The sequence below is a fragment of the Stegodyphus dumicola genome, chromosome 8, assembly GCF_044657685.1.
Source record: "Stegodyphus dumicola isolate Sdum_Otavi_A_Nest chromosome 8, ASM4465768v1".
NCBI lineage: Eukaryota > Metazoa > Arthropoda > Arachnida > Araneae > Eresidae > Stegodyphus > Stegodyphus dumicola.
In genome coordinates, this window is record NC_140775.1 from 12,218,177 (window position 1) to 12,239,891 (window position 21,715).

The 21,715-nt window shown below is 31.2% G+C and overlaps 1 protein-coding gene across 3 annotated transcripts in view; it reads right to left on the minus strand.

Moving 5' to 3' along the window:
* Nucleotides 1-14,118: 14,118 nt before the first annotated feature.
* The window catches only part of LOC118195091 (leucine-rich repeat-containing protein 14-like), a 47,966-nt gene continuing 40,369 nt past the window's right edge, over nt 14,119-21,715 (minus strand). For all 3 annotated transcript variants that reach the window (XM_035366326.2, XM_035366324.2, XM_035366327.2), the window contains exons 7-8: nt 20,566-20,685; nt 14,119-16,849 (exon numbers count right to left, since the gene is read on the minus strand). In XM_035366326.2, coding sequence (XP_035222217.1) covers nt 16,642-16,849; nt 20,566-20,685 — 328 coding nt within the window. In that variant the 3' untranslated portion in view covers nt 14,119-16,641. The remainder of the gene's footprint in view (nt 16,850-20,565; nt 20,686-21,715) is intronic.

A 21,715-nucleotide genomic window follows, 5' to 3' on the forward strand; every position in this document is an offset into this window, starting at 1 on the left:
TCTGAATTTTTTAACAACGAATAGATAGAAATATTTTCGCAGATGATGCCGGTTCTCGGTTCGGGAAGAAAATACGGCGGGGGGGGGGGTTAATGCTAATTTGTAACATTTGTGTTCTTAATTATGAACAGCTCTAAGAACCATGAGGTTTCCAACCTCTAAAATAATTTATTTCCGTAGGCCGCAAAAATGTGCATTTTAAATAATTAAGTAATGCTTTTATTTTTATTATTGGTTATTGTGATTGTCATCTAAAATTATGAGAATAAATAAATTTTTATGGCGTAAAATTTTAACAAGATAATATATTGTTAATGCTTTTCTAACAATAACCTTTCAGAGGATGGCAGGTGTGACATAAATAAATGATTAAATTGAAATAAAAGACATTGATTATCTGATACAATCGGCTGTGTGATTATCTAAGATGACAGAATAGTTTGATGCATCACCATGGTCAGCAAAATTAGCAAACCACTGCTAGTGTAAGGAATATATTGCTTTCTGTGTTAACTGGAATTTAGGACAATTTTTTTTTTTCGTTTATCACATTTAACCGGTTAATTTCAGTACATTAATACTAATTTATGTATTTTAAATGAATTATTATTTCCGTTATAAATGCTTATATATTGTCTTATGCTTAATATATTCTTTTCTGTTCTAACTTGAATTTAATACAAATTTATTTTCGTATATCACGTTTAACGGGTTAGTTTTACATCTACATGCTTATTATCTGTGAATTTTTACTACGATATGCTTAATATATTGTTTTGTCTGCAAACTTGAATTTACATGCACTAAAAATCACGTTTACGGCTCTGCTCATCGTCGATTAACCGCGAGCTTGGCGAGTAAAAATGCAACGGCGCCAACGGGTTCTTTCCCGAAGCGCCAACGGGTTCTCTGCGGATGAAAACCCCGAAATAGGATTCTAAGTTTTCGAAAATGCCAATCAACTGCATTTCCATATATTTGCTATTATTCATCATCATGGGCAAACTTGTGAATAAAATTTATATAGTTGCTACTAAAACATCAGTGTGTTTTATTGGATTTATGATACTTGCATAATAACAGATATTTGTTATGCCACCATTCATACTTGTGGATAAAATATCTGACTCTCATATAACAGTTTATAATTATATCAACACAATTAGAAACTGAATTTCTTTGCTCCAGGCAAACTGGGATTTGTGTTTCCACGCTTTCAAAATCAATTTAGTTTTATTCAAAATCTAGGCTCATTTTTTTTTATTTTTATTTATTTATTTTTTTTTTTTACCTAATTTTAAATAGTTTCCTTGCCAATTCAATAAAGTTTAAAAAAAAAAAAAAAAAAAAGTACAGAGTTTCTATTTTCTGACTTCGCAAATCCAACAGATACATAAATAAGAAATTACAGAAAAAATGACAGTTTTTTATTGCAAGCTGAAATTAGGTGCATTTGAGTAAAATTTTTATATGATGCAATTAAAATATAAAATGAGCAAAATTTCAGGCACACATCTTGTAATACTATTTCCATCATTATCATATTTTTCAAACAAGAAGCCCACATGTGTTAAAAAAAAAATCATGCACAATGTTCCTATTAAAAATTTTATGCTCATTTTTTTCTCTAATAAGTATGTTTTTAAAATGTTTGTGTACTTTTATCATGCATCTTAATAACACAAGTGAAACTGAAAAAAATTAATAAATATCAGATTTTATATGTGGCACTCAACACACTTTTGTTCTGCAGTGTTGCCTCTGCTATAATTTTATGGAACACTGCATTTCTGAATATTAAAAAAATAGATATCAATTGTATAGGCTGCATCTTTATGAAAGACAAATTAAATGCAGATTCTGCCAAACTGGAAAATAATAGGTAGCAGTGCCAGAATCGTGTTTTTTTCTGCATATATCAACCATTCAACTTACTTTCTGTGTTTTGAGCATTCATCTTTACAATCTGTGTTTCTATCACAAAACTTAATTTAGTATTAAACTATTATTTTAACTCTCAGATATGCATACATGGAATTAGTTTTATTAGTTTAAAAGAATATTAGTAAGTAAGATGCTTGCAATAGTATATTGCTAAAGATATATAAGCATGCAGGAAAAGAATTGTTTTAAAGGACATAAATTATATATTAATAGACAAATCAACATAATCAACAAACCAATGAATAATATAATTTGCTATTTGAGAATTTTCAACAACAATACATTTCCTTTTCTTTCTTTTTAATTTTACAAAGCTACAAAACAAAAAATAAATCCATGACTGTTTCAAAATTTAAATACTCAAAGAAAGTGTGGAGAACAGAATATGATTTTAATAATGAATATTTATAAGGAATAATGTTTAACGTTTATAAGAACTGTTCAAATAAATTATCACTGAAAGCAACACATGCATCGCAATCACAATGAGGTAACTGGCATATACTTCGAAAGATGGCCGGCATGTACTTCTACAGCAATGGTGTTAATTTGGTGCCAAGGTCGGACTAGGGTTACAAAAATTTATAGTTAACTATCACAAATTCTGCAAAAACGTGCCTTGTGGTATATAAAAAATTTCTTCAAATTTTTAACATGCCAAACAGGTATATCTTCTTTTGTGATCTAGTTTTGGCTAGTCTGTATCAAATAATATAACAAAACAGTTTGCATCATACAGGCAATCAGTCTCGTCAAAATTTGTTGCACTATGCATGAACTATCTTCTCTGTAAACACTTCTGTTTGATAGTTCATAACGTAAACTTGGAAAGATTTGTTATGTACTCCTAAGCAACTTTTGCTGTATTTAATATTACTATTACATTAGTGTTTATAGAGTGTAAACTCTGAAGTATGATACCTCGTGTTTTAAAGAAATTATTCTGTACTTTGCTATTAATGCAATTGGTACAGTCTATAAACAAGCTATTCTTTTTTCTAAAATTACAATTTTAAGTTTTTAAATTATTGAATATAGTTCTGTTTAGATCATAATTATACTTACAAATTAACACTGCATTATTTAGATTATAACAAAGGACTGAACAGCTATTTGCCTAAGAGGAAGAATGCCTTTGTGGAATACTTTTTATAAGAAAAGTTCCTCGCTTCCATTTTACACATGGAAAAAACCACAAAACTCTCATACAATCAATCCATTTGCTGGGATTTGAAACTGGGTTGAACTAACAACACTCCTCAGTTTTACCAATTGCCTATTGTGAACCATTTCCGTTGCAGGAAACTATTATTAATACACATTAAATATGGGTCCCACCAGTCACTGAGAAGTTATGACTACTGAACACTGGTAGTTCAACCCAGGTTTGAACACACTCAAATGATCTAGCTGCATGGTTGTTTTTCTCCAAGTGTAACATGAATATGAGCTAGTTTCCCTTAGAAAGTTCTCCACAAAGATATCCCTGTCCTTAGGCATGTAGCCTTTGTGTACTTGTGCCATATTAAAATAACCTAACCTTAAATTTGAATGCAATTTTCACAGTTATGGTAAATCATACATTTTAAGGTATTTTTAAAAAAATTTTTGAACTATAGAGAAAATTACTCATTATCTGTAATATGTGTTCTTGATCGTTTTGTATTCCTAGACATCCATACCCTGTAAGGTCATTAGGCCTTTAGCTGTAATAACATCAACTAACTGTAATTGCATCATTGGAAAGAAACATTATATTTATTGCAATGATTCATCCACTACCACTTGTTTTTCTATATAACACACATATACGTCTAAGTTTTTGTGCTTTTGTTCTCCCATATACACAGTCATCTGTTTTCAGGTAAGGAAACATCTGAGAATATTATAAACTTGCTATTAAAATTCTAAAATCAAAAAGAAGAAAGAGGTACATGATGTCTTTAAAGCAAGCCACATTAGAGTCTGCATGCAGAAGGCTAAATATGAGATTTTGCCGAAAACAATCAAAACTGCACTATGCTGTCCACCACTAAGCTAAAACATTAAAATTCCCATTGGAGGGATCATAATCTGCAGTCATTCTACTGAAAAACCATCTGGGAGAATGTTATACATATGCCTGGGTTGAACAATAAATATTTTTTGGTGACATCACGGGTTGCCACATACATGCTTTTTGGCGACATGGTGTGTTCCTTCATCAATATATTCTCATGGCTTATGGGTGCAGGTGTACGAAAAAAATCAACTGGCAAAATATTAGGTATTATATCTATTATTGGGACTGTATTAACAAATGTATGCATGTACAGATATATGTGTATATGTATACACATACATTCGTATTTACATATATGAACACATACATCCATATATACATGCATACATATCTACATTTCTGAATTAGGTCCTGATAAAGGAACAGTGCCAAATATTATACAGAAATAGATAAATTGTGTGGTTAATAGACAATACAGTGGCTATTAAAATAACGCCCTTATCAACCAGTTAAAAATCCTTTACCTACTTCAACAGAGCCTCTTTCTGCTCAGACATTTATAGATTTAGAAATTTCCTGTGAGGAGACATCAGTAAATTTTCCAAGTCCAAGTGTAATGTAGAGTTTTATGAAATTAACTAAAACATACATAATACAGAGTAATGACACATTTCTATATTTTAAAAAAAAATTAAGACATTCATAATTGGAGGACATCAAATTGAAAACATACTGATATGGCAACGAAATGAACTGAAATATAAACAGAACCTTAGTTTTAAAAATGTTACGATACTTCTTTAGTATTGCAGCTTCCATTTTTTTAAACATCAAGCTGGCATCAGAATTATTGCTAACTTCATGTCTCATGTACACTTTGTTACTGCCCTGCTTCCTCAATTGCTTTTAATATGGCATAAGAAGCATTCCAAGGTCTCAAAGATTTTTGCTATAGTAACTTGCAAAGAAAGATTCATGATGACAGTGAAACGTGCCTCTTCAATTTTTATTCCACCACTTAGCGAAGCTCCACAGTCTTTCGATATTTTATATATGAGCAGCTGTTGTTAGATCAAGAAATGAAATTTATTGTCCGCAAAAAAATATCTGTAAGCTGGTATTTACCAGTTCTTGTCTTTTATATTCTCACCAGAAGTTTGAATAAATTGTCACTTTCTCTTGTAGATGATTGACAACTTTTGGCATGAGTGTGGATGGCTCTCTATTTAGAAACTGAGCGAAAAGAATTTTTCAATTTTTTGGCATAACTTGTCATTTATACAGCATTATGGAAAAATCATGCCAGTTTTGGTCTTTTGCTGTATGAACAGATTTTCTGCTAAGTTCAAAATTTTTTCAGAGCCACCTATTCACATATTTGGTTGGCGGATCATATGCAGAGAATACATCTCTCTCGTAAAAATGTTTCAGTGAATAGTCACATTTTTGTAGTGTTTCTTTCATTTTATGCTGTTACAAACAGTATTCTGAAACCACTAAACCAGCTGTTAATACATATACTTTTCTTTCATTTGCAAATTTTCAAGCTGCGCCTCTAAATGCTTTCACTGATGTGAAATTTTATTGAATGTCCATTTTTGCATATTCGAATGTGATGTCAAATATGTTCATTTCTTAAAAGAAAAATATAGCAAGCATCTTCCTCACTTCTCAGTAAATTAAGAATTTTAAGATTAAAATATAAATAAAATTCATTAACATATAGAATACTGAGAGCTCTTCTTGTGATGAGAAAATTCTGAGTGATTATGAATTATTAACATTTGCATGGTAAGAAATATGATCACATGGTCTCCTTGAAGCTCTTCTCATTATAAGCAAACTGTAAATCATCATTGTTGGGCCTGCCAGATGTTTCAGAATAATTTACATTGGCGATTTATCAAAAATCTTGACACCTTTAAAAAACAGGATCCATAATAATAAGGAAGAAAGAATATCACATCCTTACGAAAGCTTGGTTTAATTTATTTGATTATAGCACGTAAGGGCAATCAACCTAAAATGATGGATGTCTTTGTGAAGGACTTTTTGGGGGAAACTGGCTCGTATCTACACTAGAAAAGCCTGGAATCCATCTTTGAAGTCATTTTTAAGCCTTAAATTGATATTAGCTTTTTATGAAAATACCTTGGCAGCTTCACAAGGGCTCATTCATATTAAAATTTGAGTGTATTTCACAGGATAAATTTTTTTTATTTTAATTTAGTGTGAGTGCAATATATTTTTCAAAACTATTCAGAACAAACTTATATACACATTAAAAATTCTGAACATGCAAAAACTAAAAAAAATCTTCCAGTAGATCTTTTGTTTAAATATATTACATGATAGTTTTTCCATCCAAAGATTATGTAAATAATTTATATTTAAACCAGATTTCTTTCAGATATACAATAAAATAATACAAGTTGTCACATTTATTACAAAATGTTCATAATTTTAAATTCATTAATTATTTGTTTGAATAATATATAAAGTAACAAATTAATTTTTCCCTAATACAATGATGAAATTAAAGCACTAAACATTAATTATTAGATGAAATGTATTGGAAATATTAAGTGAATGAATTTAAAACTGAAATCTCGTATGTTTCTCAGTGATTTAAAATAAACACAAGAGTATATTGGAAAGCTGTACATGCTAAAATGTTAATATTTGGTATGTATTTAGTTAGCATCTGTAGTATTTTGAGAAAAATTTTCTCTGCTTCTGAAATTCATATTGCACAAGCATGTTTCAATTTATGCGCAGAAATTTACTGAGTGTAAGAGGCTATCTTTGATGTGACATCATCTTATACGTAGTTCGGATGTCAAGTGATCATTCCTGCACATTTGGGGATTTAGCGTTGACCTGAAAAGTTCGGAAGCGTGAAGGGGGGAAAGAGCTTTAGTACAGAGTGCGGGGAGACAGAGTCAGTTTATTCTACAGAATTTGCATTAAATTGGCAGCTGCGTTTGCTAGAGATTTAAGTAACAACAACAACAACAAATAAATAATAATTTAAGAGTCTAAATCTGGATGAGTTATTTTAACTGGAATTATTAAGAATTTAAGTAAGGTGCGTTAAGATAAGTTTGATTAAAATTAAATTTAAGGCAAGAAGTTGTGCATAACGCACTTAGATTAAACTTTAAGTGAGGTGCATTACATTAAAGTTGCTAGGCAAGTTAAGGTTGTCTGGCGTGGTGACACTCATGGTGGTAGCTGGAGATGTCAGAGGAGAGGTCTAGCTAAAGGGCTATGAACATATGCTTAGCATGGAACTAGTTACTGGTAAATGTGGCTAGATTAGGTCTAGCGGAAGGTGATAAATTAGATGGGATGTTAAAAGTTCTGTCCATGACAGCCTTAGGTCGCTTAGCAGAGCGAGGCTGTGCCGGATCATAAGCAGGTATACTGTGCAAGATAGGATTGTCTATCTGCGCTAAGTGCTTAAAGAATTTAGCTGGAAATAGGCGTTAAAGGGAAGAATTTGGAAATCTGAATGCAGGACTTCATTCCGCACATACCAGTGAGCATTTGAGAGTACTGGAGCATAACATTCTGGAACACTTAAAATTTTCTTTAGATGAGAATTGGCAGCAGTTGACCAGATTATTGCAGCATATGTCAGGATAAGTCTGATTTTACTTGTGTACAGTAGCAGCTTGTTTTTTAAAGAGATGTGACTTCTTTCAGAGATGAGTTTCATTAATTGGTTTCTTACAGTTTTAGGTTTTGAGAGAGTTTCGGAGATATGAATCCTCCAGAGTAGTTTTGCATCTAGATGTACTCCCAAGTACTTGTAGGATTCCACCCAAGGAATATCTTCTTCGAAGAGCTTGAGTGGTGGAAGTAGATAGTGGACGTTCCTCTTTCTGGATAGGAAAACAGTGGCGGCACTCTTAGAGACATTGATTTTAATTTTCTAGGCAATGAGCTAGGATTCTAAGTATGCAAGGTATTGCTGGAGGTGGGTTAAAGTAAGATGTAGTGAATCGTGTTGTGAGATGATGGCTGTGTTATCTGCATAAAGAGCAAGATCAACACATGGTGCTTGAGGTATATGGTTAACAAAAAGGCTAAAAGGGCAAGGCCCAAGTAAACTGCCCTGAGGGACGCCTGCAAGGATAGGCCTGGGCGTAAAGAGAGAGTTTTTTAATTTAACTGAAAAATTTCTATTAATGAGGTAGGAGTGCATTAGTCGCACGAAGTTAGCTGAAATACCAAGTCACATGAGCTTGTATAACCTTTTGTGGCGCACTATACTTTAAACTCAGAATTTCAACAAAAAAATTGTATTCAGTCTATTAAGGCCTAAAGAAGTATTGATGTAAAATTTTGTAAATATTGCACTTACCATTTTTGCGCCGCCAGAGCTCTTAAAGTGCGACTACACGAGCATTGCAGTGAAGCACGAAAATTAGTAGAAGTTTTGGTATAATAATGAAAAAACAATGTATTATGGCTGTATACATGTTTTTCTGGATATACACAATATTCTTGAATATATATGGATAAATGAGATAAATATATGTATACACACAAGTCCTATATAAAAAATATATATATATTTACAAATTTTTCGATTTCTTAGCTTCATGAAATTGTTCAAAGCATGTCACATCCTTTTGATAGAAGCACAAACCAACTTTGCAGGTTTTGCACACAAAACTTGTTTTGTGATGACTCAAGCTGCTGAAAGGATGACTCGAGCTACTGATAAAATTCCCACCTGAACTCACAAAAATTTCAAGATCCCCAAATTAGGGCGTTCATAGCACAAACCACACCTCAACCTTAATACTGCTTTGTTTGAATTCATTCACCCCCCCCCCAAACAACAGAAACAGAAAACATGTACAACAGATGTTTTCTCCTAAGAACAGATGTTCTGATGCGTAATAGCATGAGATCGCTAAAGGCGCAGTGTTCCCGCTGATGGAACACCCTGTTTTATTTGATGATTCTGCGCATGCTTTTGGTGTGAAAAATTAAAAAAAATATATAGAACAAATAATATAGAGTCCAGCCATTAAAATAATACAGAAATTTTTTTTCAAACTGTTTTTTTTTAATCACAAAAATAAATAAATAATAAAAAAAAATAAAATTACTTGAAAATAAGTGGATTTTAATAACACATCATAGGTGAAAATTCTGGGTCTCCTTGTGATATGCTGCCATCTACTATTTAAAAAGAAAAGTTCAAAGTATATTATAAAGGCATTTTTATCCATTTACGGTTGAATTTAACGATTTCAGATGCGATTCAAGTTGGGTGTTCCATGTAGTGGAACAGAAGTGTCCATGTAGTGGTTCAGAAGTGTACCACTACATGGAATCCTACAAGTCCATGAAGTCCATGTAGTGGAACAGAAGTGTCCATGAAGGGTGTTCCATGTAGTGGAAACTGAAGAAGTCCGCACTTGCCCTCACCGGAGTGTTCCACTACATGGAACACTCCGGTGAGGGCAAGTGCGGACTTCTTCAGTTTCCCAGTTTCTTCAATTCTGAAATATTCTACAGCTGCTCCGAACCATGGAGGTTAGAATAGATGGAGTAAGCCTTCTCCGTATGTCGCATGCAATGAAAATGAAGCCATGAAACGTCACTGTGTGACTTGACAACTGATAATGTCATTTTCTGTAACTGAATAGTCAGCCATGTTGTAGCCATGCTTAGGGTTGCAATTTAGGTTTGGGGCGCAATCTTTGGCTCTTTAGCGGTATTCACTAAAACTTTATTATTTAACATTCTAGATAATCCAGACTTCTGATTTTTCGCACTCTAAAGATGTGTGCCCTTTTCCCCCTTCTTTTATCTGCAGTTTAGCTTCTTTCTCGTACTAATTCAGAAGTCAAACAACAAAAATCAGCGTTATATTTACAAAATTTTCACAGGACTAGTTTTGATGGTTTTACCGAACCACTATCCTCAGCTGCAAAACCGCAAATGAACAAGATAGGAAATAATGATTAGATAGGATAAGAAAGCCTGGACAAGAATAAGCAAGTGGCACCATCTGTTGGTGAAACCAGAACTAAAACATAATTTCTTTAATGGCCGAAGGCAAATTTGGATTGGAATTAGGATTGTTAACTAGAGCAGAAAAATTTTTATGAATGTCAAATGCCTCTAGAAAATACAGTTCTCCAATGGAAGATGTTTTTTGAATAATTTTGGCAGCAGAAAAATTGAAAGTGTGATTTTCGGACCAACAATGTTGAGCAACAGAAGACTTCTGTGTTTCCTTTTTTCTAACATATGCCTCATGTTCCTTGACGCGATATTTTAAGGCTCTCTTAGTTTGGCCAATGTAAATTAAACCACACTGGCAAGGAATCCTATAAATACCCCAGGAATTCATAACCGGAATGGGGTAACTCGGAATTTTATTGATGGGAGAATAAACAACCCAAAAGTTAAATTTCTGCAAAATATGTGCAACTTTATAGCTAATTGATGGAAAGAAGGGAATGACAACAGAATTTTTATAATCTCCTAAAAGAAGAGTGTGCCTTTTAGTGTGTTGAGATGAGAATTTTTTTAACTGCTTGATTAATAATGTTGGGTGAAAAGCCCCTGTCAATAGCTATTGCTTTTAAATAATTTAGTTCTTCATCAAGGGCTAGTTTGGAGGAGCACGGAAAACATAGGAATAAAGTGAAGCTAACTTTTGTTTAGTCGGATGACATGATTTAAAGTGTGGTGGAAGGACAACCGATGAAGGTTTACGGTAAACCGTAGTACTGAAGTTGGATGTGTTACGTGTGACCAGAATGTCGAGAAACGGAAGAGAATTGCAAGTCTCAAGTTCAAAAGTGAACTGAATAGCAGGATCAATAGAATTCATTGTTGAAAGAACTCTATTTAAATCATCTTTATTACCTTCAAACAGGGTAAAAGTATCGTCTACGTAGTGGAACCATGCCGGGAAGTTTAAAGTTTCAAACAATTTTGATTCATAATAATGCATGTAGATATCAGTCAGGATGGGACTGAGGGGGCTTCCCATGGCTAATCCCTCAGTTTGCTTATAATATTTATTTTGGAAAACAAAATGTGTTTGTTTCAAACAGAGTTGAGCGAGAGAAATTAGCTCATCAATTTCGATGCAAGAGAAATGAAATTCGCGGAGTCTGGTTTCTAGACATCTTAATGCACCCTCCACTGGGACATTGGTGAATAATGATTTTACATCAAAAGAAACCATGTGTAAATTACTAGGAGAAATGTTTTTAACCTTTTTTACAAACTCTATTGAATTTTTTATGGTGTAAATGTTATTGTCTAATAGAGTGAAAAATCTAGAAACTAAATATTTAGCTAATGGATACGAGGCAGTACCTAAATTTGATACAATAGGGTGGAAAGAAATACCACTTTTATGAATTTTGGGAAGAGCATATATTCTTTCTTGAAATTTTTAAACTGCAAAATTTCTCATATGATTCAAGTTATTTTAAGTTTCTAAAACATTTTCATATATGATATTTCAAATTTATATATTAATTTAAAAAAAACTTCTTTTTGACTTCCTTTATTAAATTTCTGTTTTTACTTTTCAATTCATGCATAATGTAAGGCATCTCAAAATGTATTTTTTGACAAGAAATTTCTCGCAACCATAATCTAAATTTTGCATGAGGTTATACTGGTTTTGAAATCACATTTTCATATTTATTTAACTGCTTTTCTTTTATAATTCAAGGTAGTTTCATGTGTTATATAAAAATTATAAGCTTTTTCAATACAGTATTTGTATGATAATTCTTAATTTCTCAACAATGGCATTTCAGTACTGATGGAGTTAAGCATATTACTTTTATTTATATTCCACATTAAAATATTCAGAAGACATTAAAGTTGTGGATATAAATTGATATGAATACAACTTTAGTAATTTTTAAGTTTCTAAACAAATACTTTTCTAAAATAGCAAACAAATTTTACATGATAAGTACATAAATGCATGCTGATACTTTAATGTATCTAGCCAGTTCAAATTTTAAACTTCTGAAAAATTTAATAGCTTATCTGCATAATATTCTTGTTTCTTATTTTTAAGTCTACTTCTTGTTTTTTATTTTTAATAAGCAGTTTGAAGTTTGCTCACATAGAATTAAATATCAATTATTGTAGCAAATTCGTTAAAAATGTTATTTTATGTGTGTTTCCAGCAAAAGGCAGCTAAAGGCTTTATAATTTTAAATACTGATTCAAGCAAACACATTTGAATTATAATGTTTGTAGAATGAAATGCAGAACTATAAAAACTATTTTCAAAGCTCTGATGACAGTGGAATTGTATATTAAAAAAAATAAGTTTTTATATAGATTTAGTGGAGCAAAAATTTCATATTAAAAACACTTTTTTTGTTCTTAATTTAACTAAAAACAAAATAAATACATGTAGGGTTATACATACGAAAAGCACATGGAGCATGAGATAAGAATAAACTAAACTAATTTATTTATGAATTTACTAAGATGAATGAAAGGATGATAAATAATGAAAGTGAATATTACAGTTGGTAACCCTAAAGTCAATCCAGATACAGTTTATAGGATAGTTTCATGCGATCCCTGCAGTCCATCATCTCTGGCAGAAATCTCTCAGCTATCTACAAATGGATTGTCAATTTGTCCGGGATACATAAAGCAATAACATTTTTGCAGAACTTCTGGAGTACGAGCTCTGTGCTTGTCTCATAAAACATCAGCTTTGCTTACAGGGAAACCTGTCCGTTCCCTTAAATCTCAAACACATAAGTTTCCGTTACGTGGGACTGGACATCGAAAGGGACAATTTGCAGAACCCACACATTTCCATGAAACTTAGGTAGCTAAATTACCATTTTTACTTATTAAACACACTTGAATGCCAAACAGTAATCGATTATCACTGACTGAGATCACATGATCCTTCAGACGCAGAACTTTCGTCTGATTGCTTGATCTCTACCCAGGACAGAGCTGTAGACGAAACATTTTCAGCGAGGTTTAAAAAAAATCCTGCGTAGCTGGTACATCGTTTCCGTAGCTAGGCGGAGCTGTTTTTTCTAGGAATCCCCCCCCGCTTAAACCAGTGCTACGAGAATCTCGTTTCTGAGAAAAGTCCCGTCTAGCAGGACCGTCGCTAGATGTGATAACCCCTTTATAAGTCTAAACATCATCTACGCACCTTTACACCTCTGCGAGCTGTGCTGAGATGGTGGCAGATGACATCACATCTCGCTGGCTATTCACCGACTATTTCCCACATATATACATAAATAAATAAAAATTATACCTTTCCATATTGAATGTACAGATACTATTTACTAATATATTTATTTGCTGTTGATAGTTACTTTTTATAATAAATAGAAGAAAAATGCTGATAAATTTTTAAGAACTTACATGCATTAAATGTGGGGAAAAAACATGCATATTTTAATATTTAATGATAATTTGGTACTCTTCTGTTATCAGGACCAGAATCAGAAATGTATGTATGTGTGTATATATGCACACACATACATATGCACATACATCCATATACATATGCACAATTTCTGAATCCGGTCTTGATAACAGAAGACTACCGATAATTCCATTACGTAAGATTCAATCTATATCACTGCAAGAACAGTGCTTAAACCACAGATCTTCTCATTAATTAATTTGCATAAGTAAAAACATAAAAATATTATTTAACATATATAAAACACATCTACTTACAGTAAAGCAAAAATTGTAATTTTTTTCAGTCTTTTTTCTAGCGTAGTACAGTTTATTCCATTATATTCAAATTTTATTAAAACATGCTTCAGTAACTCGATTTTTTCCATAATACGAATCATTTATATAGAATGATATTAGTCCTACTTACTGAATTCTTATTTATATGGAGATGCCAGAATAAATGCAAAAAACTCTCTGAATAAATCTTAGCCAAATCTGTTAATATAGTATTCTTGTTTTCAATAAAAAGTTCTTAAGGTATATTATTTTAGTTTATTTCTTTTTTTATTGAAGAAGCTAACCTAAGAGACTTATTTCATTTACATATATCTCATTAATATGTTAAAAATATAGCTTAATTATGTAAGTAAGTTTTATATGCATACTGAAAGAGAGTAAAAAGCCTTGATTCAAAATCTTTCTAAAGCAATAAGTAAATAAATAAAATACACTGGTTTTATTAGCATCTCAAAAAAAAAATACTGTTTACATCATGGTACATAACACTCTAATGAAAAATCCTGCAAGTCATTACAATACTATAAGACACTGATTTGTAAGGTAAACATCAGTTGATCATACTTTCACAGTACAATAAATTTTTCATTTAACATTCTTAATAATAGGCCAAAACAGATTTACTATTGGTGCCTCAGTTCACACAAAAGTAAATTTGATTTAGCAGACCACGAAATCTTCCATCACATAAAAGTAACTGCTACATGATGGAAATTTTTGTGAACAAAATATAAACATTTATTAAATACTAGGCATTAAAGACAAACTGCACTTCAAATTAACCTAATAATGATAAAAACAGTAATATACTGAGCATTGCAAATTTACTTTGTATAATATTCCTATGCAAAATCTGAAATTTATAACAAGTGAAGGACTTCACAATATTTAAACAATCAAGCATTACTTAACTGTATTTACTCATGTATTCTCCTCTCTCCCTCGTAAGTCTGTTGGTAATCAAACAGATTATTATGCAGTATATACCACTTCTGAAGGGAAAGACTTAGACGAGACATATGGGATGTTAAAACATACATTTGCATTGGTTTATTATTATTAAATTACCATATTATTGTATTATTCATTATTAAAGCAATTAATTTCAATACTGTTCTTTTACTTACACAATGTATATTCCAATCTATTTATCTAAAATTTAAAAATTATGTAAAAAAGCAATTTTAGTTTAATCTAGATTTTGAATATTACTCTGTGGACTTCGAAGACAATCAGTTACCGATTTAGGAGCAAATTTAAAGAAAAGAGATCAATGTTTGATTGTCCTCGAAACTAGTAATTTTATTCAAAAACTACATCAAATTGAGGTTGCTTTTATGCCTAATTTTAAGTATATAATTATAATGATAAAATACATATTTAATTATATACATAATAACAGCAAAGTTAAAACCAACATAATGAATTATTATGTAATATAAAATCACATAATGCCTTAATCATTAGCTTATAATTTAAAATATCTTGCTTTCTTACTTTCTTTAATGATTTAAATATCATATTTTAATTCATGAAAGTTTGTGAAAACAGAGACTAAAACGAATAATTATACAAATTTAATTAATGAATGCCATTCAAATAAGGATCTTGATCAGATCCAAAAAGGCATGCCAAAGTTAAATGTTTTGAATTTTGTTGCAAAGGTACTTTTGTCAAGTTATACCTAAAACTAAGAAACCATCAGTTCTCCATCCCCAATGGGCCCTATAATATGGTGAGAGCGTAATTATAGAAATTTTTGCAGTTTTTATGCTCTTCCTTTACAACGTTCTTTTTAAGAGCTCTTAAAAACTATTTGCATGTTATTCGATAGTTTATTTATAATCACAAACGCATTTATAATTACACATATGTATTTCGAAAAGGCAATAAAAATTAACAAATTCAAAGTAGGTGCCACATAATGTGATCATACTTGTTCATGGCTATTTTGATAATATTAACTTAATGATAACATTACAAGATGAAAAAGTAACGGCCTTTAAAAAAATTTCTTTAAAGTTTCTGAAAATTATTTGACTGATTCTATGTCCCTAATCTTAATACTCGGAGTGCACCCATCATTGGAAGAGAAATAGCCAATGCAAAATTTTAAATTATGCAAATAAAGCAACCTTAGTTAAAGGCATATATGTTTTTAGGGAATGTTTTTGGAAAGGAGAGATTCTGTAGAATTTTATTTTACTCCTTAAGAAGAATGACTGGCATCTGATTGTTCTCAAACTGGATTTGAGTTATTGAAAAAAAAAAAAAAAAAAAAAAAAATTGGGGGGGGGGGCTGATTTTAAATGATTGACTGGACTATAAACTAAGCTGTTAGGTGAATTAATCCTTACTTGGCAACATTTCTTTGTCACTTGGTAATTTTTATAACCAATTTTGAATTTCTCTGGTGACTTTCCTACAATTTGAAAAATTTATTCTATAATATTTTGGTCATATAAACCGAATTGCTAATCACAATAAGTGATATATTTTTCATGTTTTTGAAAGCAAATAGACAGGACTTTAGAAATTCGATAACAATATTCAAATGATAACATTAATCACAATCACATTAAGCAGTGTCTACTGTATTTAAATCACACACATATCTTTGGTGAAATTGGCATATATTACACTTGGAAAGCACCATTTTAAAATACAGTACAAAACACATATGTATGAAAGACATTTATTAATTTACACAAACTGCAGTTTTTACAAAAATACATATTTTTCAAATCATTAATTTATTAATTATTTAATAATCTTATTCTTCTTTTACACTATATATTCTCCATGAAATAACTTCTATGTTTACTAGCAATAACAACAGGCATAAACAGCAAACATTTTTAAATTTTGCAATAAGAGTCTACAGTATCAAACAAACAAAATTTTCAGCAATTGTATTTTTCTAAATTGCAAGAGTTATATTAATCAGGGGAATAATCTAATACATGCAGTGAAACTTTTCTTGTTGTCGTATCTGTTTTTATCAATAAATCTTGGTCTTCATAAATTTCTGATCTGAGTTTTGTGAATGATGCAGAAACACACTTTAGGTATGGCATTGCACGTATTTCACAGACTAGTTTTGCAATATTCTCAACAGTAAAAGGCACTCCTCCCATTCGTAGGCACCTAAGAATGCAATTTTCTTAATGAGAACTTAACTTCCAAATAGTTCATGATGTATGCCATAAGCTAAATAAGTGAGAACTTAAACAGTTGCAGTACATTCCTATAAATAGCAATTCTCTCCCAAAGTTTTTTTTGGGGGGGGGGAGATCCAGAAATAAAGGAGATAATCCAGAAAAATTCACCAAATCTCATATCCAAATGAAAAGAAAAGTTACCGAATCTGAATTTGAATGATTTTATTATGTCAACAATTCTACAGTTTGGGATTTTAATAATTAAAGCAAATGCTTTAAAGAGATATGGGTTAGTTCATATGAAATGACATAGGACAAAATTAATTGGTCACTTGAGAATTTAAAATCAGTTCCTCACACAGCACTATTCCGATAATCTGCAGCCCCTTAATAATACACACTCAACCTTAAATTAAAAAAAAAAAAAAAAAAAAAAAAAAAAAATTCGGATTTTCAGAAAATTTAGCATATTAAATTTATTGATAATTTTTTTCCAATATTCAAATCAAAATTTAAACAAATTACTCTATATTCATAACATACTTCGATTAAAGAAGCTATTTATTTTATTACTGAAGTTATTTTACATCTTCTGTGTAAGCTTTTGTCTAGTAATAGTTGATTAATCCCAAATTTGAACAGATCATGAATTTTCAAATTTTTCATTTTAGATAAATGAATAATTTTAAGTGTTTTACAAATGTCTTTTAATATTAATTGCGAATTTATGTAGTTAGGAAGTGTAAAGAATTCATTTATCCGAACAATGAGTTCCAATAGAAATAAATCTCATTAATCAGTTATGCAACAATCTAGAATTTCACAATTTGCAAACTGCAATGTATTTAACAAATATAAAAAAGAATATATTTTAGAACTTGAGCCAGCTTTGCAGTTCTGTATTATACCTGTGGTCAAACCTGAGAACTAGCAAACCTTAACCGTTTGGCCACTGGTGAAGCTTGGCAGTAGAGAACGAAAAGATTTCAAATGACTATTTACTGGAATTCTCCCCTTGATAAAAATTACAGTAGAATGTTGCAAATGAACATGAAATTATATGTTTCTATTAAGATAAAAAAATTAAACAATTTATTTTGAAAGAAATGCTTTAATAAAACAAAATGAATGTTAAGACTGAACTTTATTCTCTAAATTTTGGTTTTCTTAAGGTCATGAAAGCACTTATTATTTTATGAACAACCTTTCCATATAATTACTAATTTAAAATCTGAAAATTTCCAAATTTACCGAAATCCCAATCATTCCAGATTGCAGACTTTTCACTACTTATGGATCTATAATACAGAACAGTCTTCACAAAAGTGATTTTAACATTAACTGCTAATATACTGTACATTGTGAGTATACTGATTCAAAATGCTCATGGCACATCTTTGCTCACGTTAGCAAAGATGTTTCAAATGCAACCTTGTTTGAGAACTTAGACTGCAAAATGTCCATCTAATGCCTAATGCTGAAATTATATCCTTAAACATCAGAAAACAAAAGGTTAGTCACAGATACAGGTTTTGATTTCTTTTAGAATGCATACATTTCACCCAAGATACTGAAGAAATTTGGGGGGGGGGAGGACTAAAAAGAAAAGGAAAGAAATTGAACTTGAAAACTGTAGTAATGAAAAAAAAAAAAAAAAAAAAAAACCCCACTGCTTTGCAATTACGCAGATATTATTTCAGAGTGTGCTAACATGCATCGCTGCACAAATACATAAATTTTAAAACATATAACAAATTGATCTTGAAATCGCCAAAATGTTGATAGCACCGCATAATAAAAGAACTCATATTTCAAAAAAAGGAAAAGTTTTTTTTGATGTAATATTTTATGAAATCTTCATTCCCCAAAAAAGAAATAATTTTTTAAATGTTTAAGTTTCAATCAAGGCAGCGCATCGTGCCTAAAACTCAGATATCCAGTACATTTAGTAAAGAATTCAAATACAGTCAAAAGTCATTAATTCGGACACCCATAATCCGGAATGATCTATAATCCGGACCTCAAAGCTACAAACGTTCTGCACATGCGTCGCGTTGACGCATGCGCGTAAGACCTTTACCGCTGCTAATTTGCGTGTGCACGTGCGCAAAATACGTTTACGAATACGCGTTTAATGTATAACGGACGGGATAAGCTAAGCTAAAATTATCTAATTATCTATTTCAGTTAATGTTGCAGATTGCGTTGTTCCTTAATCTTCGAATTGGATCCGGATTATTATTTTTTGCAGACTGTTAGAGCAATTTTATAAAAGTAAGCTTGAACTTTCGATTATGTCAAATAGAATTTCCGATATATATTTACTAATATGTAAAGGATATACAAAGCGAAAGTATCTCTCGGAGTCCATTAAACAAAAAGTGGAATTGCTGCAAAAAATGGATGAAGTTTACCTAAACTTTAACGTTTGTTTATCTAAACTTTGTTTATCTTTAACGCGGCGGTGGCGTGCATTGAATTGGAAGTTGATCTGTCAGCACTATCCTTATCTTAAGAGCAGATGTTTTTATTTTATTTGGCTTATAATTGCTTACTCAATGTAGTATTTCATCTCGTCTTTGATATGATTTAAATCAAATGCCTCGTCATTATAATTCGCTTCCGATAGCGAAGAAAGTAACAGAGGTTATTGAAAACGAAAAAATTTCGATTGACAAATTAGTCGGTATTCTCGACACAGCAATTATAGGACTTGAACAGCAGAACTTTGTAACTGAACAAGAAATTATGTCTGTTTATAGAATTAAAGAGAATGTATTATAACATAAAAAACGAAGCAACTTAAACAACTTACATTGAAAGAAATGTTTAATAAAGTAAACAAATAAATATTAAGCTTTTTTTTTTTTTTTTTTTTTTGTAAATTTTGATACCCTTTAGATCATAATTGTTCTTTATTTCGTAAATTACGGTTTCATATTTTTAATTTTATAATTTCTGCATGCCATTTTACCAGATTTAAACTGATGATCTATAATCTGGAATCGCCGAAGTCCCGACGAGTCCGGATTAACGACTTTTGACTGTACGTATTTGTCAATGGATCGGCAAAAAATATTCCTCCAAAATGTTAATTCACACTCGAAATAGCAGTTGTAAAAATAAAATAAAATAAAAATCAGACGGAAATGTCAGATAAGTAAAATTAAGACTTTTTGCGCCCAAAGTAAGGATTTTTAAGGGCAAAAAGCCATTTCTAAAAAATTTAAGGCAATAAGATACAAGTTTTGTCTAAAATGACTATTCATTTTCTGGATACAGCATTGATTATCTGAGATACTTTTCATGCCAAATAATACTAAAACATACGGCATGAAGAAATAATAGGTCATTAAATTCTATTCATATGAACTTCCTAGACCACCATCATCTTAACAAATAAAGATACATTATAAACTAAACACATTAATGTGATTTTGAGAAAATTGTAGTTCATACAAACACATTATTTGTCTTTTTCCCAATTAAAATGATTTAACTGAAAGACTGAAACATTTAAAATGACAATTGTCATGCTCACAACCATTTCTGCAACAGTTTCAAGTTTAATATCCCCCTCCCCCCCCAAAAAAAAACCCTGTTTTGCTTCTTCCCACAATTTGCATAACGAAGTACTTCTACAGTTTTGGTTCATGCTGTTAAAACAACATTAATTTTTTAAGTAAAACTTAAAATACTTACTTCAGTTTTTTCATTTTATGTATTTGTGATATGAAGGGAGTCAAGTCTGTTTTGGATATGCTATAGTCCATATAAAGTACAACTAAATTAGAAGCCAATAATTCAAGACTTTCACCCATGCTAGAAAATATAAATGTGTTAAACAGCTTAAGAAAAACATGCTTAGTAACAAAGGTGTAATATATATCATAATTAACAAAAATACAATCATACAAAAATATTTTGGTAACTTTTATTTCATATACATGTAATCATTTTGTAATACTTAAATGATCGATAAATCATTCTTTTTTTTTTTTTTTGAAAACTTTCCTTACCCCCCCCCCCACTCAGATTATGTTACACCTAAGCATATGAAGGATATCTATTTGAGGGAATACAGTCAAAAGTCGTTAATTCGGACACCCACAATCCGAACTTTAAAACTACAAACTTTCTGCGCAACGCATGCGCGTAAGACCTTTACGGCTGCGAATATGCATGTGCGCATACGCATAATACGTTTACGCATGCACGTTTAATGTATAACAAACGGTATAAGCTAAGCTAAATTATCTAATTCAGTTAATGTTGCAGATTGCGTTGTTCCTTAATCTTCGAATTGGATCCGGCTTATTACTATTTTTCTGCAGACTGTTAGAGCAATTTTATAAAAGTAAGCTTGAACTTTCGATTATGTCAAATAGAATTTCCGATATATATTTAGTAATATGTAAAGGATCTACAAAGTATGTTTCGAAGTCCATTAAACAAAAAGTGGAATTGCTGCAAAAAATGGATAAAGGCACAATCCTTTGTTTATCTAACCATTCCAAAATCTGTTTGTCAATTTCACGCTGCTCTGCGGCCGAGGGGGGGGGGAACGCCGTGGCGCACAATGAATTGGAAGTTGATCTGTCAGCACTATCCTTATCTTCAGGGCAGATGTTTTTATTTTATTTGGCTTATAATTCCTTACTAAATGTAGTATTTCATCTCGATGTACTCCATCTTTGATATGATTTAAATCGAATTCCTCGTCATTATAATTCGCTTCCGATAGTGAAGAAAGTGAGACAGAGGTTATTGAAAACGAAACAATTTCGACTGACAAATTAGTCGGTATTCTCGACACAGCAATTATAGGACTTCAACAGCGGAACTTCGTAAC